The sequence below is a fragment of the Hemicordylus capensis genome, chromosome 1 (assembly GCF_027244095.1).
Source record: "Hemicordylus capensis ecotype Gifberg chromosome 1, rHemCap1.1.pri, whole genome shotgun sequence".
NCBI lineage: Eukaryota > Metazoa > Chordata > Lepidosauria > Squamata > Cordylidae > Hemicordylus > Hemicordylus capensis.
In genome coordinates, this window is record NC_069657.1 from 421,107,370 (window position 1) to 421,134,285 (window position 26,916).

The window sequence follows — 26,916 nt, forward strand, 5'->3', positions numbered from 1 at the left end:
TTCAAGATGAGTTATCTTGAAATCCTTTTAAAATAGCACAGTTGTGCAAGAGCACCTATTCAAACAAAAAAACCCACAACCTTGTATGGGAAAAAGAGATGGGGAGAGGTTTTCCCATGTCTGATGGGAAATCAGACATGGTAATGGCTGGGTAGAGAGCTCTGAAAGTTGGAACATAGGTAGTGGAGGATGGCAGGATTCTGTGCATTTAATTTCAAGTAAATTGGTCCATCCTTTGACTTTTAATGATTTTTTAAAAAAAATCAGTGATTCTCAGAAATGAAGTTATTTTTTTACCACAATTCTCAGTTAATGAGAATTCTTTATTTATTTATTTAATTAAACAAATAATTAATAATTAATAATTAATTTAATTAATAAATTGATTAATTATAATTATAATTAATTAATTAATTACTCAAATTTGTAGACCACCCCAAATTTCCATGTCTGGGCAGTTTACAACAACATAAAACAAATAAAAAATGAGAACCTTAAAATAATTTAAAACCCACAGTCAAGTTAAAACGCTTGTGATTTCACAAAAACATCCTTAAAATCAACCGATTTGCTTGAAAATAAACAGCATCCTGCTATCATCCACTACCTTTTCAGAGCTCTCTGCTCAGCCATTACCACATTCTTAATTACATCACATCCTTCCCCCATAGATAATCACATCCTTCCCCCATAGATGGCTTTGTTTTTTGCCTTGAGAAGATGCTCTTGTGCAACTGGGCTACTTCAAAAGAATTTCTGACTTGTTTTCTTCCTTTTGCAATTGAGGAGGTGCACAGCAAGACCACCTTGCAAACTAGAGTGTGTATGAGAGAATTATTGTCACTTCAATCAAGGGGGGAAATTGCTAGAACTGCAGAAAGAGGTTGTGGACACCATTTTGTATTTTTGCTGTCATTTTCTGTTGTGATATCTTTATCAACATTCTGAAAGAAGAACATACAGAAGAACAGGCCTTGCTGAAGGAGAATCAGCATAGCTCCTGTAAGGGCAAGTCTTGTCTCACTAACCTTTTGGAGTTCTTTGACAGTGTCAATAGGCATGTGGATAAAGGTGTTCCGGTTGACATAGTATACTTGGACTTTCAAGAAGTTTGTGGGACACTGTGGGAAACAGGGTGCTGGGCTAGATAGGCCTTGGGCCTGATCTAGCAGGGCTGCTCTTATGTTCTTATGAGAGCCATTCTTATAATTCTGATCTGATTTGGGATTCCCTATATTGGATTGGAATCATTCTTGATATGTCCGATATCACCAGTCCATTATTCTAGTGGCAGTGTGCGAGAACACTGAGGGGAAATGAATGAATGAATACAATTTTTGAGAAAATGAATAAAGGGATAGTATAAGTCTGACTAGGGAGACGCCAAATAATCATGGCTGGTTGCCTTGCCTTGAGACAGAGATTTGTCTAAGGGAGGGTAATTTACAGACCAAATGGTATAGGAAACCGGCCAAAAAAGAATTAATCATAAATAGTAAATCTGCACATACCAACAAACAATCAAAACACAGATGGTGGAGAATATCATAAGGAGGGCAGTTGAGGTGTCTTCTCAGGATTATGCAAGTCAGGCCATAGAAAGTGTGAGAAACTTAGCAGGGACCAATGAAAATAGATTTCCCTTGGGAGGGGGTGTTAAATATAAGGCAGGACTGCCCGTTTTGAAGATTCCTTTTATCTCTGATAATTTTATTAGACAGTCTCATAGAATTTTAATGAAACATGGTTTGCCAAACAACTAAAAGCTTAAGGCAACATTTGGTGAGATCAAGACTATATGATAACAGGTATGAAATAAAAGCTTGCCCAGTATATGAAGGTAGGGAAGGCACCTGCAAACGGAAAGGTATTGCTTATGATTACTTGTGCAGATTGTGGTGAATGTTATGTGGGAGAAACTGTTAGGCCTCTACTATTGGCTAGGCTTAAAGAACATCTTGCAGACTCAAAGTACATTAATAGGGTCAATACATGGTCAATACATATGAGAGATAGGCACAAAGGAAAAACAATGCCACTTAAAGTGTGCATTTTGGAAATAGAATGTTGCACACTTAAAAGAAAAATCAGAGAAGCATTGATTGATTGATTGATTGATTGATTGCTAAATTTATATACCACCTTTCATTAAAACAACCCCAAGGCAGTTTACAGCAAAATTTAAAAACAAGATGGTAAAAAAGACACAATTAAAATATTAAGTGAAAAATATTAAACAAATCTGATTAAAAATTTAAAACAAAAGCATAAAAGCAATACAGAGTAAAAAGAGCAGCAGCAGAGAATCAAATAAATGCCTGGGCAAAAAGCCAAGATTTTACACTCTTTCTAAAAGCTGTGGTGGAGACCGAGGAGTGAATAGTCACCGGGAGAGCATTCCAGAGTCTGGGGGCAGCAACAGAGAAGGCCCTGTCCCACGTGCACGACAACCGAGTCTCCCTCATTGTACACTGATAAACTGAAAGCTGTGGTTAATGTTTAAGAGGAATTTAAAGAAATTCTGAGACATATTGGCCTCTAAAGGGTGTACTGTCTAACTTGTTCCTTTCCCCTCCCCTCTCCTTGTTAGTGCTGAGCTCGGGAAAGTGTTCTTATCTCTTCTCCCCCATGCTTTTCATCCGCTTCAGGTGACTGGCTGGGAGAGTTTCAGATTTTGCTATATAGGAATGCTGCTTCAAACACTGCTAAACATCTAGGCATTGAAAATGACATCTTTATGTCGAAACATGTGCTTTTAACAGAATCCTGTTGGATTAACTTCCCTTTTATATGCAATAAAGAAGAGAGAAATAAATAAATAAATTGTGCTGTAGACTGGGAGTTGACTGCAAGGCACAGGAAACAAGTCTGCCCAGTTAGGAACTGAAAGGGGTGGCAGGCAGAGCCGACACTCCCCCAAAGCACTCTCAGGCAGGTTGCCACTCCTCCACCTTTTTCTTTATCCGCTTTATCCTTATAGGGTCTCTCCACATGCCTCCGCAAAAATGTCAGAGTATACCACACAACCATTTTCAACACTCCAGCAAAGTGCAACGTTTAAAAGATGCTTATATCACACATTAAGGGCCAGTTGTCATGAAAAAAGCAGAATAATGCCACTGTCTCTATGAACAGCACCAAACTGAAGGTGTAGTAGGTACTTCCCTCATATGAACTCACCCCTACTCTAACTGCAGGAGTAAATCTCCATTTGGAAAACCTCTAGGTGGCCTTAGGTCAGCCTTTTCCTCTAAGCCCTTCATCATCAATATGGGGATAAAAATACTCCATGGTGGTTATAAAGACTACAAAAAGGTAATAGACATTGAAGTGAAGTGAATATATGAAAGTACTGCAAAATACTAAGTATTAAATACCCCAGAATGCTGTGAATGTGTGGTCAAACCATTTCCTCAGAAAGGGCAGGGGTGGGGGAGAGGGAGCAAAAGCTCTAGGGTGCACAGAAATGAGATTTATTTGGCTCAGTGTTTTGAAAATCTTCATCAGGGGCACTGTAAATATTAGGCCCTCTGTTTCTTCTACGTCTGTTGGAAGAGATAATAGCGCTGCCATGTGCAATGCCCTGACAAATATTTTCAAAACATACTAGGGAGAATAAATCTTGTTTCTGTGCACTTTGGAAGTTTCTCTCTCTCTCTCCTTTTGTGTTTGTACAATGCCTTCCCTCCTTTCCCCCACAAACCATTTCTACCACACTTCCATTTAGAATAAATAACAGGCCTGGTCAAACAGCATAGCTTTCAAAAAGATTCGAAAGATACACCTTTTCAACCAAGCTTTTAATAAGTTTTGTAAAAACTGTTTTTAAATCTTTTAATTGTAATTTTAATTCTAACTTTGCTGTGTAAATCACCTGGCCATAGGAGTTGCTCCACACAACAGGGAGAGGCACTCAGCTGAGGGGTGTGAAGTGGAATCTGGTGTCTCTTCCTAAGCATGGGCCTTTCTCCTTCTTTCCTCATACCCTGCCGTGGAAGAAAATGGATACCCCCATACATTTCCCCTTTAGTCCCAGCTTTCTATTTATTCCTTTCTAACAGCTGCAGTTTCAGTCCTGGTATTCTGTTCTGAAAGGTTAGGTTTTAATCATTGCTATAGGATTAGTATATTTGGATCTACACTTGCAAATTTGCATACAGAGCTGACCAAAGAACAAAATGGTAAGCAGTACTGCCCAGAAGGGTCCACCTCGCCTCTGCTTGTCAACAGGTCTCTAGTGTAAGGGCCTTAGAGGTACCAAGGGGAGGGGGTTGTTGGTCACCCTGATCCTCCTTCTTGGTGTCACACTCTCTTCCACAGACTCTCTATGGAGGCCTGTGACTCCCTCCTTCTCTGCCTCATATGCCCTCCTTATAAGCCCCTGCACAGACTGCACAATCCCAGCCCCCTCCCAACAAGCCCCCCACCCTGCTCTATTAACCCCCATAATTGTTGACAGGCCTCTGCTGTGCTCTCCTAATTGTTTCCCCACTCCCTCCTTCTGCTGGCCCCCTGCCTTTGGGTCGAGGTGCATCACCGATGTCATCATGATGTGCATCACCCTCTCTCTCCTGGCTGGGCTTTCCTGTTTTGGGAGCTTCCTAGCCTGCTGAATCACTCCTTCCTCCTGGCTCTCTTGGCAAAGCAGGGAGTGCGTCTGCCACCTTGCCGTGGGGATTGGGGCTCTCCTTTGGCTCGTCGTCAGCCCCACATGCTGATGCCCTGAAGGTGCTGGTAAGGCCAGTGGGTGGTCCCACTGGACAAGTACATGGATGAAAAGGAAGGAAAATAGCAAGGAAGAAAAAAGGAAGGAAAATAGCAAACATACTTTCTTATCTATTTGAATTTTGAGTGTTACTTTCCATACTTGTATGATTTTGAGTTAAAAATGTCAAGCTGTTCTTTCCACAGCATCAAGAAATGAACTGTGTGGTCAAAGTTTTAGGATGTTGGCAAGTCATTCTTATTGACACAGCAGGTTTGGAAGTCTTGTCACTTGAGCAATTAAGAACAGAATCATTAATTAAAAATAAATGGAATGTATCATGATATTTTGTGCTTAGTTCTGTTTACACAGAGATAGAAAAAGGTGTAGGACCAGAGTTAGCCTTAACATGAAGCAGGCGGTTCAAGCAGTGCAGGGCTGCCAAGTTTAACTGAAGCTTTTCTTGGAGATTTTCCACAGTATTTTCCCAATATTTTTCACAATATCAATCCATTAACATCTCCAAGGCTGCTTTTAATAGTCACTTGGAGATTGATGCCAATTCTTGATGCCTCCAAGGCAATCCTGGAAGGTTGGCAACCTTAATTCTATGCAGGATGCCAGTCCCGCCCCCCCCCCCCCCGTCGCGGCAGCTGAACATGAGCCACTGCCAGCCTCCCTCCGCACCTGGACAGATCTTAACTCTCATTCAGATTTTCTGGGTTGAGACTGGTGTTGTGGTGTATGCAGATCGTGAGAGTGGGGAGCCTCCATTGTAAGTGACCACAATGGAGTGGGGTCGCTGTTCCAGGCAAAAATAAAGATGGACATGTTCAAATGGGCAGATGAGCTGGCAGAGGGCCCACTTTGACTGCTTATTCATGGCAGTCACCAAGGAAGGGAGAGGTATTGCTGGGGTACCCCTCCCCACGGCTTGCTTGTATCAAGCAACCAGGCTGGGTGGCATCTGCCTTCCGACCCGGATGTAGGTCTCCATGGCCTGGCACTCTCGTGAGAGAGCAGTCCATGGGAAAAGGGACATCATCACACATTATTAGTGATTCTGCCTGACACCTCTGTTTCCACAGATGGTTCTTCTCGTGAGTTGTGAAGTTGTGTATCCCCATGGCCTTAAACTCCCATGAGTGAGCTGTCCACCCAGGAGCAGTATCCATTCTCATCACATGTGAGGAATCTCTCCTTTTCACTGGAGGCAATGCTGATCCTGCTGCCTGGCCTGGCAGGCATGGAGAGAGTATGATCCTGGGCAGTTCTGGGCCACCCCCTCTCTGATTATGGTTCCAGAAACTGCATAAAACAGTGGTTAGGGTGGTGTCTGCATTTGGATGCAACACTCTCACCACTAAACTACTGGTTGCAGCAGTGAAACTCACTACAAACCAGAGGTTCAAATTTGAGTTTGGCAAGGCAACCTGCAGGTTGCTTTTGCTGTGAAACCATGGTTGCACGCATTCAGACACTCACAAATTCAAAAGGCAGGGAGAGTCACTCTGGCCATGCTGCTAATGCAGCACTGCCGATTTCTGTCCCAAACAGGGCCACACAGCCCCATTTGAGAGCTAAATAACACCCCCCACATCTGACGTCAGACACGGGCATGTCTGGGGCTGCAAGGCACAGCCCCTGGGGTGGGTGGGTTCTTTGAACCCATTTGGCCAATGGTGGCTCCACCACTGGACCTGTCTTTGGTCTTGATGCTTCCCCAGTCTGCCGACCTGGCTGTGTCTGGACACATTAAGCATCAAAATCTGCTTTGAGTACATGAAAAACGTCCCTGGAGCTGGCGGCGGGAGGGCACTGTTCAAAAGTTCTGTCATTAACCAGAGATAATGGGGGCCTCACATAAGTGGAGCCCCCTTTCTTTGATGGCTCAATTAATGAGTGGAAAATCTGATGGAAGCCCAAAGGTCAAGAAAGAAGACCCCAGGAAAGAACTTAATAGGGAATTTCAGAAAGCTGGAAGAAGAGATAAGGGGCAGTACTACAACGACATCTGTAAAGACCATGAGGATGGAAACAGACACGAAAAAACAAGCAAAGTTTTCCAAAAGATCTCTGAACTCAGAAGGAGGTTCCAACTTCGAATTGGTATGTTAAGGGATGCCAAAGGACAGATAGTAACTGATTCAGAGAAGATCAAACAGATGAAAGGAATATACTGAAAATCTGTACAGCAGGGACATCAACATCCAAGATACTCTGGAAGATACTCCCTACTTGCAAGAACCTCTACTACAGGAAGATGAAGTTAGATCAGCACTCCAGTCATTACCAAGTCAGAAGGTGCAGGAACTGATGGAATAGCTATACAAATATGGCAGGGAACAGAAGACGAATCAAGGCTCTAACCAAATGATGCCAGCAAATTTGGGGAACAAATTAGTGGCCAAGAGGTCAGTCTACATACCCATACGAAAGAAAGGAGACTTAACAGTTTGCATTGTTCTCAAACCATCACACAATATCCTTAATTTTACATGCTAGCAAAATAATGCTCAAGATCATCCAACGCAGATCTCAGCCCTACAAGGAAAGGGAAATGCCGGATGTTCAAGCTGGTTTCAGAAAAGACTGAGGAACAATAGACATCATTGCTGATGCATGCTGGATAACGGAGAAAGCCAAAGAATACCAAAAAGGCGTCTATATGTGCTTTATTGGCTACGGAAAAGCCTTTGATTGCGTCGACCATGTCAAGTTGTGGAATATCCTTAGGAAAATGGGTGTCCCAGAACATCTCATTGTTCTCATAAGAAACCTATGCACAGGACAGGAGGCCACAGTCCAGATGGAACATGGTGAAACAGACTTGTTCCAGATAGGCAAAGGAGTAAGACAAGGCTGTCTACTTTCTCCTTATTTATTCAATTTATATGCTCAACATATAGTGAGAGAAGCTGGATTGGAAGAAGATGAATGTAGTTTTAAAGTTGGAGGAATAAACATCAATAACCTGTGCTATGTTGATGACACTACTCTGATAGCTGAGAATGCAGATGATTTGCAAGCTCCAGTAATGAAAGTCAAGGATCACAGTGAAAAAATGGTACTACAACTAAATGTAAAGGAGACTAAACTAATGACAACGGGTACAGCAACCAGCCTCAGAATTGATAATGAAGATACTGTAGTAGTGGATAGCTTCTGCCTTTTAGGATTGACCATCAACAGTAAAGGATCCAGCAGTCAAGAAATAGGCCTCAGACTAGCCCTTGTTAGGGTTGCAATGAAGGCCTTGGAAAGGATATTTTGATGCCATGATGTGTCTATACCTACAAAGATTAGAATCATTCAGACAATGTTTTTCCCCGTGACACTCTATGGGTGCGAAAGCTGGACTTTGAGGAAGCAAGATAGAAAGAGTATTGATGCTTTTGAACTTTGGTGCTGGAGAAGGCTTTTGAGGATATCATGGACAGCCAGGAAAACAAACAAATGGATCATAGAGCAAATAAATCCAGAATGTTCATTCAAGGCACAAATGACCAGGTTCAAACTATCATACTTTGGACACATTATGCGAAGATCTAGCTCCCTTGAGAAGTCCATAGTGCTGGGAAAAGTTGAAGGAAAGAGAAGAAGAAGACGACCAGCAGCAAGGTGGATGGACATGATTACGACAGCAATGAATGTACCACTGAGAGAGCTTAAAGGCCAAGTTGAAGACAGATCAACCTGGAGAGAATCTATCTATGTGGTTGCTAAGAGTCGACAACAACTTGACGGCACTTAATCAATCAAAGGTCCTCCCCAGTAGATTGATGCTCTCATGAGAGTGCTAGCCCCCTGGCAGCAAGCCACCATGGAGGCAGAACTGAGGTTTGGTCTCTGTGGACTGCTTTGCCAAAGTGAGTCATCGCAAGAGCATCCTTGGTCACAGTGGACCAAATCCCAGGATCCTTTGCCCAACCTCCTTTCCATATTTTTTAACATATTTATATACCGCCCAAAACGCAAGTCTCTTATATTTCCTCCTAGGCAGTTGTCATGTTCCCTTCCCTTTCCTGAGTAACAGAAAAATAGTGCCCCACCACATCTCCCCCCCGCCTTAAATTGTGCTTGTACAAGACCGTTTTGTTGCAGAGCTCTTATGATTGCAGCACTGCAATCACTGTCAGATCAAGGGCTTGCATGCAATTTAAAGGTATTTAATTGCCCTTTCCCTGCTGAGGGTGGACGGACTATTCTGAAAAAGCACGGTCACATTTGGCACGCTCCCTTGAAGATAGTGGCCAATGGCTGCTGCCCTGGAGATATTCTGATGCCTTGCCCACAGTCTGGTGATGCGAGCGCTTCAGAGCTTGCTGGGATGTGGCCTTGGCGGACTGAAAAGAGGGAGGGGGGGTTCTCCTGCCCTGTAAACGGAGGTTGCCAGGCTGCGGTTGGACGACTGTCTGCAATGCAATTCATGGTTAGGAAAATTAACCATGGGCTCGGCAACCTCCAGTTTCACGTTGCGTGCGAATGAGGCCTGTGTTTCTTTAAAGCAGGATAAGAATAAAGTTTATTAATAATAACTTAATAGGTTTTGTGGTTTGATTAGTTCTCTACTAAGAGAGTAGGTTTTCTCTTTCTTTCTTTCTTTCTTTCTTTCTTTCTTTCTTTCTTTCTTTCTTTCTTTCTTTCTTGGTTGTGTTTACAGTTTCTTTACATACACTTCTGTCAAAAATCACACTTTTGTGAGTATGGGCTTTATAATATTTTCCTTTCCAAGCTCATATAATTGATCCAGTTTACTTATTTTTGCTCAGAACCTGACCTGGTTCTTTCAACACCCAGCCTTCTCACTAAGCTGCCTAAGAGACACCTTATTTCTGTGAACCTCTAGTTCCAACTGTTACTCTCAAGTTTCCGACTGCTCTAACAGCTTTTCTCCACAAGAAGGTTTCCCAGAAACAGTCACACTTTGCATGGGATTTAACCCCTTCTTATTCAGATATCTCTAAACAGTTGATACTAAAACTCCATTTCATCACATGAAGTATCAATGGATATATTTATCTTGGAAGCTTGTCCAGTTGTGAAAACAATTGTATTTTGGAGTTAGCAAAACTGTTACTTGCTTTATTTGACCTTTCCTGTAATTGTAAAGATTGCTGAGTGCACTTTGTATCCACAGGCCAAAGCCTGAGAAATGTCTCAATTCAAATAAATTACAAGCTTTTTGCATTCTTACTTATGAAAAGGAAAAGTGAGCACCGAGGCACCTTTGGTTTGGTAGGTGGCCAAGTTGCTGTAATGAGGTTTTTATTTCTTCACAACATTGAAATGCTGAGCCTCTCTCATTCATACAGGAAGCACATATCAGACAAATTTATTTGACCGTACACCCGGTAGCCATTTCCTGCAAGATATGAGTTAAAGGGAAATTGCTTGAATGTCTGCCATATCAGTTAATCTTTTTATATGCATTCACAGCTGTGTAACCCCTAGACTATGTAAAAGAGGCAATAATTTGCCACGGGCATTCATTTGTTGTTTATGAACACAGAAAAATCCTTACAGCTAACAAGAAAGTAGAGGGTTTTTTTTTTAAAGAAGAGAGAGAGATTAAAGATTCTTTCCTTAAAAATTATGAACTGTGCTTCCTCAAAAGTCTGGACACTCCAAAATCAGACAAAAAATGGAGGAAATGTGTTGTTGCGAGAACAATTAAGTTGTATTTTATTAATAAGTAGTTCTAAGTAGGACTAATGAAACCTATTTTCAGCTGATTTTTAACATGGTGACTCTTATCTTGTGCTGTAAATTTGGTTTGTATCCAACTGTCAGTGCATGGGTTACAAAGGGGTTTTATCTATATTCTGAGTGGTCATCATCTTAAACAAGATAGAAGACTGGCAAAAAACAAAACAAATCCATTTTTGTGGTCCTCTAGGACCCTCTCATATATTTAGTGAACTAGGTTTGTATCTGACAGAGTATGATGAACTGGCAAAAAATAACAACTCATGATCAGAATCGCCTAGAACTGCCTTCCATATGCTGTGAATTTGATTTGTAATGGACTGTAAACACAAAAGGGACACATGTACACACAGGCAGACAAGGTTAAAAAGTAGGTTAAAAGTTGGATTAAAAAGTAGGCTAAAAGTAGGGTTGTATATGTATATAAATTAATCACAAATTTCCCATCAACACTGATTAGATATCAAGATATAAAATGTATTTACTCACCACCTTTTAAAATATTTTGAATAAGGACAACAAATAGTCCTTAGAGATACGGTATATCATTTCAAACATTGAGCCCTTTCTCACGATCAGTGAGAAGGGCTTGAGGATGTGTAGGGAGGAAGGCTGAAGCTTACCTACCCCGCAGACAATAGTTGGGTCCATGCTGGGTGCGCAGATCGCTCACCCAGATGGACACGGGCTGCCCCTGACAGTGCGGAGGGTCAGGGGCCGGCACACATTGTCCCAACCCCCGGAAATGCCATAATGCACCATGTGAGTGCACAGTGCATTGTGGGGACCCCGCTGCACTGGCTAAAAGCAGCTGATGCAGCACACAACTAAAAAAATGGGGCTAAGGGAGCCCTCTCTCTCTCTCAACCTCATTTTAGAGGCTGGCTCCGCAGGCGGGTTTGTTGCTGAAGCGCTGCTGGAATCGGGTGCGATCCTGGCAGTTCTCACGTGCAGCCAAGTCCAGCCTTGGCTGTGCGTGAGAACAGCCTCACTCTGTTTTCACCTTTTCTGCCCCAAAGTGCCAGTTGCTGCAATAGTTGGTGCTTTTGTTCCTGGTTTCAGGAATGTTGGCAAGGTCTATTCAGCAGGGCTGATCAGCTTCGGCCCTCCTGCAAATGTTGGCCTACAACTCCCATAATCCCTGGCTATTAGCCCCCGTGGCTGAGGAATATGGGAGTTGTGGTCCAAAAACAGCTGGGGGGGGGGCTATGTTGAGCAGGCCTGGATTGTAATCTGAACTTGGATTGTTTGATCCATAGATGGTTTATTTTTTGTCTGCTGTTGGCCTAAGATGTTTTGCTTAATGTATTAAGTTGCTGACACACACTCTCTCTTTTCTTTTCTTTATTGGCTGAGTTCTGAACTGAATTGTTAAAAAAAATGCTTTGAATTTTGAAACTGATGCTGTTCTGCTGTTGCTGTTTTTGTTATGTGGATGCTATTCAATCTTGCTGCAAGCCACTTTGAGCAGAAACTTGTTTATGAGGGTGGAATATAAATACCAAATCAAAGCGGATTTTAGCTACTTAAAAGGCTGGTTCTTGTGATAAGCAACAGGATAGGACAAGTGTCCTGCCCAAGTTCAGTAGCTGTGTGGACTCCTGTTTTGTGATTGTGTACTCATAAAAAGCAAGGTAGAAGGCAGGGGGAGTGATAATCTGCAAGGCTTGTGCTTGGTAGGAGGGCTCTATCCTACCTAACAAGTATACCCAGCTGTTTAATGCAGTGGGAATAAAAGCTGTCCTACCCAGTGTGAGCCTCTCAGGTGATCACTTCCCGCATCTCCTGTCTTGCTTGCCATGAGCACACAATCACAAAATGGAAGAATGCACAACTCCTGAACCTTGTGTGAACTAGCTTAAAGAGTTGTATTGCTTTGTACATTCCATGATTAAGGACATATAAAACATGATCTTCATGAATAGCAATTTGTATCTTTTTACAATATTGATTATTTAATGTCTTAATTTAGTAGGTACTTTTAATCATACATCTGACAAAACTGAAGATTTGTTTGCATATTTTTATTGACTTTAAATTATCAATGTGTATGCTCTCCCCCTGTCGCTTGTTAACTAGGTTAGAATACAGATTTTGGAACAGTAGATGGAACTGTTTAGTTTCCTTTCTTTTCTTTAGTTTGTATGCTAAAGGTGTATTGCAATGCTTGTTCTCTATCACAAGGTGTCACTACAGCTCTCTCTACCTATTTAGCAGTACTATAGCAGCACATAATGGGAAAAGCTCAACAAAAGCAACCCTTGAAAAAGTGATCCCTTTTAGTGGTAAGGAGAAATATCTTTCTCTCTCTTGATCCAGACTAGGGATGTGCAAAAAATTTCGGGCACAGAATGATCTGTGCCCGAAACAAGCAATTTCGGGTGATTCGGGGCTGAACCAAATCACCCCCAATGTCCCCCGATATTTTTCGGGCCCGAGCCGAATCATCCGAATTTCGGGCCTGAAAAATTCGGGTGATTCGGTTCATGGTTGATTTGGGGGGATTTTTTGAAGTTTTAGTGACTTTGGGGCAGTTTGGGGGCATAGTATGGGATCTGGGCAAAAAGAGTGGGGTGGGGTGGTAGTGCCTAATGGGTGCAGGCTACCACCCCAATTTCAGGGGGATCGGGCAAAGGGCTGATTTTTGGGAAATTTCTGAAGTTTTCATGTCTTTGGGGCAGATTGGGGCAGAAAGTGGGGCCTGGGGCAGAATAGTGGGGTGGGGTGGTAGTGCCTAATAGGTGGAGGCTACCACCCCAATTTCAGGGGGATTGGGCAGAGGGCTGATTTTTTTGGGAATACTTGAAGTTTTGGTGTCTTGGGGCAGATTGGGGGCAGAAAGTGGATCTGCCCCAAAGGAGTGGGGTGGGCTGGTAGATAGTGCCTAATGGGTGGAGGCTACCACCCATCCCCAATTCAGAGTGATTGGGCAGAGGGGTGAATTTTGGTGAATTTCTGAGGTTTGTCTTCATAAGGTGAAGTGTGCTAAATTGATTACTTCCTCATATTCATAGTAATTGAGAGTGTGAAAAAGTGAAAGTGGGGTCATGAGAGTTGTTTAATTGAAAAAAATCTCATTTGCTATGATAGAATGAGAATTCACACCTCAGAAGAAGATAACACACCTTAGTTATCTCATTGGATAACTGCACCCAGTGTTTTCTTTGTGTTCTGTCTCTTAGAAGTATCTGGAAACTAATAGAAAATGCTGCTAAACTTTTGACTGGTGCCATTTTCCAGACCATATTGCTCCATTGTTATGGTTACCAGCCCATTTGGGGGAGCAATCTAAAATGCTGCTTATCACTTTTTAAGGCTGTGACGAAATGAGGGTTTACTCAGTGCTTTCCTGGGACCTACCCTCAGTAGAGAGATTGCTTGGATCCCAAATCTAGAAGCACACCACTCCTTAAAGGTAGGCTGCCACCAGTTGAAGATTGATCTAAAGCCACTGAGCAGGCTTAGACACAGCTTCAACAATCTAGAATTGTCCAGCTTGGGACGTATAAGCACTGCGCAGCCAGAGTCCGCACAACCCAGCTCTAGACAACAATATATTATTCAGGAAAACAACTCAGCAGTAGCGAATGACCTTACGAGGCATGTGGGGAAGAGTCTTGCAAGTAACCCTGCAGAACCCGTTAAATCAGACTGAAGCCACTTCTAAGTATATTAACTTTATTATATAACAAGGGTTGCACACAGAATAAGGAATTGGGGAAAATAGAGGAAACTGGTAGTAAATAAAGGCACACAGGAATTCAAAAGAAAATACAAAAACATTAACTAACTAACTAGAAATGAGTTTTACCTTAGTCTAGCAGTAGACAGGTCCATGGCTGAGAGCGTATTAATCTCTATAGCTTCTCCTTTCCTGCACATTAGTAGCAGCTGGTGACATGATGCCTGGTTGCTGGAAACTCATGACAGTACTGGTGACAAAATGGTGGAGTTCTTGTCCCCTATTTCATAGTGACTAAAGAGGGGGAAGGCTTTCCCAATCTTCCAGAGACAGACAGCTCTGGGATCCAATGGAAAGAGTCAGCACATCTCTGATGTAATGCTGGTCTTAGGCCAATCCAGGATAGAGGATTTCCTTCCAAACTGGGGGTTCCTCCTCCTTAGGGTTGCCATATTCTGGCTTTCCATATCTGGGTGCCTAATTTGCATATTATGTAAATTGGCTTGAAAATAATGTTTGAGCAGAATAGTGACTGCATATTTTACTCCATAACTCTGCTTCTACAAGGGCTAGAGCTTAGCTTTAAAAAAGAAAAAGAAAGGAAAAGAAAAGCAAGCAAGCTGAAATCTGGGTGAATCTGGGTGGGCTCATCATCATACTTTATTTACGGTCTTTGACCAAAAAAGGGTGGGCTACGCAATCTGGGTGAGATGCTTAAAATCCGGGTGAAACCCACAATTCTGGGGGGCATGGTGACTCTACGCCTCCTTATTGGGTCTGAACTTACATGTCTAAAGGTTAGTCCGATTTGAACTGGTTACCTATTGTGAAAAAGGGCTCAGGCCCATAGCTTGATGGCCCTGTCCCCTCAATAACAAAAGTAAGAAACTGTCCCCATTTAGTAACAAAAGGGAGGAATGTCCCCCCCCCCCATTCAGAGCGGAGTGTATGTGTAAGACATTATTGAGCTAAGATGGAGATCTGCATTTCGTTCACAAAGGCATAAACTGCCTGCAACCAGATTACTTAAATGGCCTCTTCATCATAGTGTTGTATTCTATCCAGCAGTCCTTTCTGTCTTGTTGATTAGAAGTTTCTCGGGATCCTGTAGAGGCTGTTAGGGGTGGATTCAGAAAGAGAATGGAGGGGAAGGAACAAATGGAGTTGTTTCTGAATAAAGCTTAATTAAATAAACATAAGGTTGCTTTGGGAAGTAGGTATAAAACATAGCAAACCTTTAGCATTTTTAAAGAATGAAATCAAGCCCAAATGAAGATGTTTCATCTATAGCATTATTTTAATTTCCGTAGTACTATCTAATGGAAAAAAGAGGAAAATGATATATAAGATAGAGGAAGAAAATTCTTGAAATTTACCCATTCATGTTGGATCAACTGCCCATCTGAGCCCTTTTCAAATGTTACATGAACACACACTTGGCAGGAGGAGGGTTGCGTATGCCCAAGCTCCAATAGTTAATATCTGAAAAAGTCCTGCATGTATAAATGTATGTGTAGAGGGTGCCCTCCATGTGATCAGAAACTCTGCCTTTTTAGGCTTCCAGACTGCATAGGAAGAGCCTATCATGTATACCTTTGTTTGAACAGGGGCTCTTTCAGACATAATAAATACATGGAAGTTAGGTGCAAATGAATACTGCTGTTTCCCCACTACCTATATTTATATTATATTATATTATTTATTTATTTGATTTGATTTGATTTCTATACTGCCCTTCCAAAAAGGGCTCAGGGCGGTTGATAATGTCTGAATCAGTCTGGTGTTTTCCCAGTGGACAAACTATTTGGCAAAACAAAGATTTTAAACTCCCATCTTGTTCCATAGTTTTCCAGAAAATGATCATTTGAGAACAGTGCTGCTCATTTGGATTCTAAGGGGGGGGGGGGAATTCCTGTTGATCAGATCTTCTAAAGTAACATTTCTTCTGATATATAACTTTTTCCAAGAAAGCAGAAAGAAGAATCTTCAGTAGAATTTAGTATGAAGGAAGAAGATCACTTGTAGAGATCACTTGTTTTCAGAAGAAATTACATATGGAGAAAAGAGGCAGGAGAGCAAAATGAGGACAGAATGTCTCAGGGTGACTTTAATCTACACTGCCAATTAAGCTGTGGACCCAAATAAAAGCAGAAAATGTACAAAAAAAGATTGAATGCGGTTGTTAGATGTTCTTTTGAAAATTTTAATAGCAGACTGACACTCAAAATTCTTTTATCCAATTAACTGTCTGTCTTTGCACACATTATGGTAATTAATTAATTCAAAAATTAAATATTAGTGTCTTAGCATAGGTGATACTTTGAAAAAGTCCAGTAAGGATACGTTTTTCTTGACTGAACAGCACAGAAATGATTGTTCTTAGAAGTAATTTTAAACACATTGGCTGAATTACATAGATTGTTGGAAGCAATCGCCTTTTTAAATTTGATGGATTCACCATAGTTATTAGCTAGCAGTTTAAATAAATAGATTGCAAGATGGAGAATTGTGGATCTAATGGATTCTTAAATGGATCTACACCATTGTTTGGTGTAAATTAAGCATTATCAGATCCTCATCATTGTTAGGACCCTGGACAAATGTTCCAGCAAACCCACATCACCTTATGTTGCCTCCGCAATATCCAGCATCCATTTCTTCAAACCCTAGCCTGATTTAACATAATTACAAGGCTAGCTTGTCATGTGCATGGACTGTAATGAGTCTCTTCCTCATGCTGTTCCTCCTTTCTTCATGTCTGCGAGGGAGATAGATACATGTGAAGCTTCTGGTCACAGTTTACAATACATTCTCATTTATCCTATCATCTGAAGACTTTCAACAGAACACTCTTGAGTGAGCAGGGTTTTTTTGTGTGTGGGGTGGTGGTGGTGTGCTGCATTAAAAGTAGACACATGAAGACCCTTTGCCCCAAAGAAGACCAATACTCAAAATGTATTGGGCATTTCTCACAGAATAAATAGTTGCTGGTAGCGCTAATTTGAGGATTGCCTCTTTCTTTGTTCCTCTGGGGTTTTTTTGCCGACATTCCACCATTCGTTCTTGAAGTTACTCGTGGGCAGCCATTTGCTTGAAACCTATTACAAAGATCTTTGAATCAGGGCCCTGGACTACAACCAAAGCGTATTGCAGAAGTGTGCTCAAAATACGAAGGAACCCTGCCTCTCCTGCCCCACGGACCAGACTTGCAATAAAAATTGGTTTTTTTAAAAAATTACTTTTTGCAGCTGCTTCTTGAATCTTGACACTGCCGTAGACATTTGATTATGTTTCTTATTTCTCTGCTAGGTAAAGGAGATGTTTTTGGTGATGTCTTCTGGAAAGAAACCACCCTTGCCCAATCCTGTGCTAATGTAAGGGCTTTGACTTACTGTGACCTTCATGTGATCAAAAGGGATGCCTTACAGAAAGTCCTTGAGTTCTACACAGCCTTTTCACACTCCTTCTCAAGGAACCTCATCCTGACCTACAACTTGAGGAAAAGGGTAAGGAATTATATGTTTAAAAACCTTATGTAAGGATATGTGACGCCTCACCACAAAGTTTTGAGACATTTATAGCTGGATAATCAGTCGCTGCTACCACTTGAGGAAAGTTTCAGCACTCACCCTGAGCCCTCAAGCATCTCAAGGCAGCTGTGTTCTCTTGGCGCAACAATACTTCTGTCTTCATGTGGGAATTGACAGTAAATGATGCCACCCAGGATAAACAACCACCAAGGATTTACCTTTGTTTGAAATAAATATGTCATTTTCTCCTGTACACAGAACTACAATAAAGCACATTTTCCAACCAGTAACAGTTTCACACCAATTGACTTAACTGTGACAGTTAAGTCACAGCCGCCTCCTCCCCATCTGTCTATGGAATCCCCACTGCCTAATCACCACAGTGCTTTTGCTGCCTATACTACATTCTGTACAAAACCTCCTGTATAACATTTAACCTTACCACAAACATAAATACAAATATTTTCTAATTGTACTTCTAGAATAAGGGAGACCCTCATTTCACCGCATCTCCCCTCCCCACTTCTCAAGCAAAACACTGATCTTTCTCCAAAGTTCAGTGTGCAGCAATCATTAGGAAATGAGGAGAATAAACATTATGCCATATAGGTAAAGGTAAAGTGTGCTGTTGAGTTGGTTTTGACTCCTGGTGAACACAGAGCCCTGTGGTTGTCTTTGGTAGAATACAGGAGGGGTTTACTATTGCCTCCTCCCATGCAGTATGAGATTATGCCTTTCAGCATCTTCCTATATTGCTGCTGCCTGACATAGGTGTTTCCCATAGTCTGGGAAACATACCAGCAGGGATTCGAACCAGCAACCTCTGGCTTGATAATCAAGTCATTTCCCTGCTGCACCATTAGGTGGCTCATGCCATATAGGCATTAACCCTTAAAAATAAACAAACAAACAAAAAACCCAGATTGCTGTCTGTAATTATACCAATTTTTCCATTTCCCAAGAAGTAGTCTCTAAGATGATGTACCTTGGTATCTTCTTTAATAAGAGTGTGCATGAATCATTTTTTGTGATTTGATTCGAGCTAGAATAGAATCACAAACACTTGAATTGATTCCTCAAAAACAACCAGCTTGACTGGCTGCCTCAACAAATCAACCTCAAATCACTTGAATCGATTCAAGTGATTCAACCACCATTTTGAGGCCCATTTTTCTGGGGGGGGGGAAGGCCTCAAAATGGCACTTTTTTCCTGAGGAGAGCTGGTCTAACAATTGGAATCAGCGGATAGACCAGCCTTTCGCTCTGGATTTCATGTGTCTGTCCGCCTTGGAGGACTGGTTTACGTGGGTAGACCAGTCCTCCGAGATGGACAGATGTGCTAAGACCAGAGAGTGGGGCTGGTCTACCTACCGATCCCAGTCGGTAGACCAGCTGTCCTGCCTTTCTGGGGAGAGCTGGTCTACCAATTGGGATTGGTGTGTAGAGCAGCCCTCCACTCCAGTCTTAGTGCATCTGCCCAATTGGTAAACCAGCTCTCTCCAGGGGAAAGTGACATTTTGAGGCCCATTTTCCAAGCAAGACAGAAAAATGAACCTCAGAGTGGTGTTCAAATCGCCTGAATCGATTCAGATCAAATTGGGGGTGATTCTCCTTGACTTTGAATCGGGCCTTCTGTTTTGAGGGCAATTTGATATGAGGTCGAATTTGAGAATTATCCCCAATTTGACCTGAATCGATTCAAGGTCGAATCAAATTGCACACCCTTATTATTTAATTCCACTGACGTACAATTTTTTCATAGCAATATGAGCCCCAGGCATTTCAGATTCATCTCTGATTACTGCTTCAGATTCCTACTCTGTTTAGGTTTTGAGATTCCTCTCTGATTCCTCTCTGGTTTAGGTACAACTACTTGTCCATCAACTGAAAGAGGTATGGCAGCCATAGCAGCATCAACTTCAGCCATGGAAGAGAATGTTACATAACCAAATTGTCATGAGCATTTCCTTTCAGGGTCTCTCACCACACAATCTGTTAGTTTATAGTAGTTTCTCAGTTTTTCCCCTGTTGTATCAAAGTTTAAGTCACCAGTAAATAGTTTGCACTTGCCGAACTACTCTTTTTCCTCTTATGCTTAACCTCCCTCACCCAGTTTTTCCTCCCCAATAATTGGTAGACTGCATAAGAGCTTTTGTCTTCTGTCCAGTCTTCCCTACTCTCTGATATTTTTCACAAGTCTGACAGTATTTGACTACATCCTGCACCATTCTAGGCCATTAAACATTTGCCTGTAACCTCCTATGAGTTTTCCCCCATGCCTAGATGTCCTTCACAAAGTATATCATGAGCCAGTCTTAGCAACCTTAGTTGAAACTTATTTGGCAGTCCAAGTCATATTTTCATGTACAGGTAATCAAAGCCTACAATATATAATAAACCTCATTTCCACACCACTTGCTCTCTGAATGCTCTGTGAAAGGGGCCTCTTGGTCAGGACTGTCCTTAGAGAGCCCTAGTGGGGTGCTGGGCCTGGGGCAAATCAGCCAGTGTGGGGCCCCCTTCCAGTTAATTCTAATGGGGGTTGAAAGAGTGGGGCCCAGGGCAGTCATCCTGCTTGCCATGCCCTAAGGACAGCCCTGCTCTTAGTTATAGGCTAATCCTCTCAATCTTTCCAAATGAGGGGCCCACATGACCTCATTCCATTGTTTTCCCATTCAGCTCATTGTTTGCTCATTTGCTGCTCAACTTCTGTACCTGATCCCTATCTTCCTCACTCAGAATAGTAATATCTTCCATAACATTCCTCTTCAGGCCCACAAGATGTTCTTGCCTCACCTTCTGCAGGTTCCCCATCCTTCCCCCCACTCATTTATCTCACTATGCTCGACCCTGAACTAGAGATGTGAAGGCCCAGAAAAAAAACTGGAAAAATGCATAAAAACAGTTTCCCTCCAAATGAATTTCTCCAAATTGAAAAACTGGAAGAAGAAAAAGACTTGATTGTGAAATACTTTCTTTTGGAATTATGAATAAAACATTTAAGAAAAGGGATTCAGATATATTCATATAAGGAAAGGTGTTCTGGCCTTTACTCTCCCTAGCTTCTTGCTTGTGTCAGATTCCTCCCTCTTCTGCAGCTAGGGGTGTGTACAAAACCAGCTGGCCTGATTCAGTTCGAGTCTGAACCAGACCGAGCCAGTTCGGTTTTGCCCCCCATCGAAACCACTGGTTTGGTTTCTTTTGGGGGTGGGTGGGTTTGCAAGCCTTTTTACATCAAAAATATATTTTTTAGTACTTACCCCTCTGGGGGGCTTCTCCAAGGCCATGGGGTGTGTGTCTGCGGAGGTTCCCCCTCCCACCACCAGCCTCCATTTTGGCAAAAACTGCTGGGTTTTGGCATTCTTCGGCCCATTCTGGGCCTTCCCCCCTCGCAGTGGCCATTTAGGAGGCCGCCGCGCATGCGCAATAGGCCTCTTTGTGGCCTGGGTCATGACCCGGTGGGGCTCGGTCTGGGGTCAAGTCAACGAGGGTGGTTTGGCTCCAAAACGTCCCTTCAAACCAAACCGGTTTGACATTGAACTGGTTTGCACATCCTTATCTACAGCATGTGAAAGAAACTGGCCAATGTTTGGAAATATACCAGATCAAGAAATAAAGGAACATGTGAAAAGGTAGAGAGGCTTCTCTCAATATAGGCAATTCAGTTTTCATAAGTCATTAAAATGATACAAAATGAAGGTTCAGAAGAAGCAGAAACTGCTAATAGTGACAGTACTTCTAAATGTAAAATACCAAACATTATTATGTAACTTTAGACCCATTAAGGGTTCTGGAAAAAAGTATTACATATATTTCAATTCCGCCCCCCCCCCCCCCGCAAGTTCTGTTTTTTCCCAGGAAAAAAATGGGGGTGGGGGAGAGATTTTTCATGACTTCAGAATTTCTGGAAATGTTACATCTCTAACCCTGACCCACTGACTGGTCACCTAACAAAGTCCTGTCCTCATGAGGAGTTTTATCCCATACACTTTGACTTCAAGTTAGCACCAAGGATTTATTCTTGTTTGAAATAAATATGACACTTTTCTATTTTACATAGAGCTACAATAAAGCACATCTGTTCCAACCAGTAACAGATTCACTCCAACTGACCTTAACTGTCACAGCCTGCTTCTTTCTATCTGCATATGGAATTCCCACTGCCCAATCCCCACAGTGTTTTTGCTGGCTCCACTACGATTCGTACAAAACCTCCTGTATAATTTTTTCCCCAAGTTACCACAAACATAAATATAAATATTTTCTAACTAACTGTAATTCTGGAATAAGAGAGACCCCCATTTTGTCACAGAAGGAATTACTATTTAACTTGTTAAAGTCTGTAGTGTAGATATATTCTCCTTTTTCAAAATTCTAGTCACTTTGCAATCTAACAAAAATGTCTAAAAATTCTCTCTCTCTTTTTGAGCTGTTTTAGTACATCCATAGACAAAAGGTGCAGGTAGCTCTAGGGCTGACATTCTGGCTAATGAAGCAAGGACACATCAGAATCAGTGTTCCCTCTAACAGAAATTCCAAGATATTTTTGGCTACCGCTCCCAGAATCCCTATCCAAAGACCATTGCAGCTGGGGATGCTGAGAATTGTAGTGAACAACATCTAGGAATCCCGGTTTGAGGGAACACTGATCAGAAGCCTGCTCTTTGCAGCCAGGGCTTCTCCACAACCATAGAAAACCCGGCAGGGGGTGGGTGGGCATTTTCCTTCTGCCTCTGCAAGTGCTCTGTGCCTTCCAGAAATGTCTCTGAAGATTATGCAGCCATCACGGATATATTTTTGGAAGGTGCGGAACACTTCTGGTGGCAAGAAAGACCAAGGAAAATCACTTACTCCACATGCATTCACTGCAGTAGAGAGGAGGTCTCTGGCTGCATTAAAAGCGGCCTCCTGATGCGTTCTTGCTTGATTAGTCAGGATGTCAGTCAATGTATTCTGCTGCTGTCCCTCCCCAATCTTTTGGTGGCCTGTTGACTGTCAGTTCCAACCTGTGACTCACTCTTTGAATGCATAAACAAATTAGAGGTTCAGTGGTTTCCATCCAAGATCTGTTTCTATCTGTACAACTTCCCTGTTTGTATGATTGTAGAAGGTTTAAGGATGAGAAATGCTGGGAAGCCCTAGAATGTCTTTCAAGGCTGCTTCTCAGACTTTTAAAAAATTTTTTAGACGTAGTTATAACGTGTTGTGGCAAGACATGGACAGTGGCAGCTCTGTGTGCGTGTGTGCGTGCGTGTGCAATATTTCTTGGTGATTGCTGTGATGAGATCCATGTCTGGCCTTGAGACTAACTTGTGCTTCACTCAGTGCTCTGGTCTGCCCTGCAATCTGTATGGCAAGGTGCTGTAAGTCAAAATATGGCTGAAGTTGCTCTAGTTGAGCTTATGGCTATGCTTGCTGCTTTAGTAAGGCTGCTGCTGTTAGCTGTTGCAATGCTAAGAATTAAGGAATTATAATTGTGTGGTAGAGAGCAACTTGTGTAAATGATGTTACTGCAGTGCTGGCACTGTGGCTGGCAGTGGATTCTGGGTCAGTGATTCTTTTTCGACCATTTTTGGACTGTGTTTGAAATGTGTGTTCTGTGTTGGGAGGGTCAGATTCCCTTTTATTGTGTGCTTCTGCAGTGTTTTTCAAGACAGGATTGCAAAATGCATTGCAAATTGCAATACAAAATATGTGTGTCCTTCCCCCCCATAGAATCCTATGGGGGGGGTTGGGGAAAGGTTAAACTTTTGTTAAAAATCACCTGCTTGACCATTTCTTTTGTGGGTTGGGTGGTAGGTAGCACCCATAATGCCCTACCACCTAACCCACTTTGGTGTCCCTAGGAGCTACCCATAGTGAAGAATGGGGTGTTTTAAGTTTCCTCATTGTTCCCTAAGGCCAAAACACTAGAAAAGTTTCACGTTCTGCTGAAACTACAGGTTGGACTAGTTGTTTCTTTGAAATATTTTGGCCATTTGCTTTTCATTTCAAGCTCGAAATGGAACACACAATCTGTTTTGTGCACATCCCTACCAGAAGCACAATTTTTACTCAAAGATAGAAATGGATTAATATTCATCAAAGACCAGATGACACAAGATTAGTTATTTTAAACACAATTTCACTTAAAACACATGAATGTGCCCTTCATATCTGATTGGGTGAGGTGTATATCGTGTTTTATCGGGAAATTCTATTCACTGTTGCTTTTGTAAACCATATGTTAAACATTCTCTAATAAAAGTCAATATGTACTTAGGTTAGATATCATTATCTGAGTACAGACAGTCCCATGAGCAAAGATCTCGATTGGCTGTGCAAGAACTTGTATAGATGCATTTTGCTGATGCTTTAAAAAATAAACTCAGAAATTGCAAAAAATGATTATACTTTCAAGTTGTGTAGCTTTGCTCTGGTTATGCATCATTTCTTCATCATGGACAAAATAGAACTGGCTGATTTCTATAGTAATATTGTTAAAATAATGTTGGAACTATTTCTTCAGATACAGGAAAGATAGGAGAGAACCATGAAATCTGATAAAAACCAGAAAAGACTTTACAAGGATATAACTTTGCAGCTGTAATTAGCAGCATGCAATGAGCATGACCCATTTTGTCAAGACTTTTCATTATAGCTTCAAATATAGCATGGAATTCTTTGGCTTAATTAATTAACCTGTTTGTTTGTAAATGTAGACTGAGACGAATGAAAATCATCACAGCATAATGTGCCATTTTTAATTCTAGCCAAAACATAACAAATCATTCCATTATGGCCTGCTGGAGAAAACAGAGTACTAAACTGGGTAAAAGCACAATAAACCAGAGTTGAGATTTTAACAGTTTTATATAATGCTGATCGCAGTAACATATTGTATTTGCACCTGGACAATAAAGACACAAGACAACTATATGGATTCAAATAGGACCACAACTTTATTAATTAAATTAAAAAATCGGAGAGAATTGGCACTCCACCCCAACAGTGCAGTTCAAAGAACTCGCCACTTATGTGTGAGCCAGCCAGAATAACCTAGGGCAATACAGCTCTGCTCCAGGTAGCTCAGGCCTAAGGCCGTCCGCTGCCCATCATAGCCACCTAATGTGCAGGCCCCTGCCGTAGTCAGGTCCACCCCCAAGCCTTAAAGTGTTAGAGGGTGTTGCTTCCTTTGGCAGGTTGAAGTAAGCCATAACCAGTACTCCCTGAGCCATAAAGCATCTAGGGACCAGCCATGACTTCTCCTTACGCCAAATGCGTGACTGAAAAGGTGCTCACCAGGAGTCAGATATCCAAGAAACAGCACAGTACCTGCCGTTGTGATCAAGGGAACCCCAAAACTAACTAACTAAGGCATATGTTGTAAGGTAGGCAAAAAAGACCCCTGAACAAGGCCAATCTATCAGAGGCCAAAACATTCCTACCCAACCCCTCAAACAGGACCACCAGCGAGAGCCCACAGTTGCAGGGGAGTAACAGCAGGAGAGAGGGCATGTCCTCAGCTCCTGCCTGTGGCTTCCAGCAGCATCTGGTGGGCCACTGTGCAAAACAGGATGCTGGACTAGATGGGCCTTGGGCCTGACCCAGCAGGGCTGTTCTTATGTTCTTATAGCCAGGGATGGGTGGGAGAGGTCACTCTTCAACTCAGGACTGAGTTTGGGGTGGGCCAAGATCTGCAGTGACAGCTCACACCCCGCCCCCACCCATCCTCCAGCCAATGGCTGGATGTGCCTTACCTCATGCCTTTTTGAAGGCTGGGGCAAAGAGCCCCTCCCCCACCGACAAGCTGGGGGGATTGGACAATTACCCGTATCTAAGATGAGGTTTCCCCCCATTTTTCCCTGTTAAATATTGGGTGTGTGTGTCTAAAATTCAAAGTCCTCTGTCTTTGGGGTAAATACAGGTACAACCTGTATTTAACTATCTTTTAAGGCATTGTTTAAATTCAGAATTGCCTTCTATTTGGGTAAATTGGTAATGTAACTGTGATAGCTGAGAGATATTTCTAAGCTACATTTAATGGGGAGGTGTGTGGGAACAGCTGGTCCCCATGTACTTCTCATCTCCTCAGTAAAGTGGTGCTGGAAACACCATTTGGCATCACATCACTGCCCCTACCCTCCACTTTGCTTCCTTGGGCACCACTTGTGAGGTGCGAGAAAATGCTAATGCCATTATGTCCAGTTACTCTATTTTTTAAAAACTGCATGGTCATTCACATGACCTACTGGTGTGGGGCTGGGGAGGGCAGGTGGGGGGAGAGGCAGGATCGTACCTACGTACCTACCTTCCCCCAGATGATCCTCTCTTCTCTGTGACTGCACTGCTCTTATGCTCACAAGAGCAACATGACCCTCCAGAAATCCCACAGTACACCATATGAGAAGCATGATGCATTGGGGGATTTCCCTGCTGCTGGGCACTCTAGCCACCCAGCTCTGTGGCTGCTTGGGCTGCAGGCATCCCAAGCACCCACATGGCCAGGGACTGAGGTAGATGGGTGTGCTCGTGCCCTTCTACCTCCGTAAAAGACCGGGTAAAAAACCCGGGCTACCTGGCAGGGCAGGGCCAGTATCGGGACTTATCTCAGCTCTCCACATGAGTAGCCACAGTTACCTGGGTAGGGCTGTGTAAGCTCAGGTAGGGCTGTTCATGTGAACAGCCTCTACAAGTTATTGGGAAGAGACAGTTGGTGTAGCTACACATAGCCCTGTAACTTGTAGGTTGGGCCTAAGACTCCGGTAAAAATGGCATTACTTGTTTTCATTTGCTGATATCCAGTCTAAGGGAGCACTGGTGCTACATGAGAAGTGGCAGTGCTGCCACTGAGTTCCAAACTTAAGCAGCACTGATGTTTGCACAATGGGAGAGAATGTTGAAGACCTCCTCTTCTCCTGATGTGCAACTCTCAAGGACATATTATGGAATTCTGTGTGAACTGATTTCAGATTGCTAGTTATTATGATTTTTTTCGATAAGTGCTGGGAGAATGGAAAGAGGGAAAGGACATGGAGATTTTGATAGAAGGACTGTAACAAGATCAGAGACCGTGAAATATCTGTGGATACTAGTAAACTATGGAAAGCATTGAAGAATATTCAGCTGCTGAATTCTGTTTCAGTTGTATCAGATTCTACACTTTTACTCAATCTTACGTATGTGCATACTGGAAGAACATGTTCTCTCAGTATATTTGCCTTTTATTTTGCTTTACATGTTTAAATTTTTATTGATTTTAACAGTATCTTAACATTTACATAACATTAAACAAATATTGACTTCCCGCT

The 26,916-nt window shown here is 42.3% G+C and overlaps 1 protein-coding gene across 12 annotated transcripts in view; it reads left to right on the forward strand.

The window, feature by feature from the left end:
• Positions 1 to 26,916, forward strand: part of KCNH1 (potassium voltage-gated channel subfamily H member 1) — a 429,320-nt gene that overhangs the window by 232,800 nt on the left and 169,604 nt on the right. For 9 of the 12 annotated variants that reach the window (XM_053310371.1, XM_053310400.1, XM_053310445.1 and 6 more), the window contains one exon: positions 17,406 to 17,602. In XM_053310371.1, coding sequence (XP_053166346.1) covers positions 17,406 to 17,602 — 197 coding nt within the window. Of the gene's footprint in view, positions 1 to 16,067; positions 16,176 to 17,405; positions 17,603 to 19,489; positions 19,611 to 26,916 lie in introns of those variants that run through there. The other 3 variants (XM_053310429.1, XM_053310454.1, XM_053310462.1) reach the window with 3 other exon arrangements.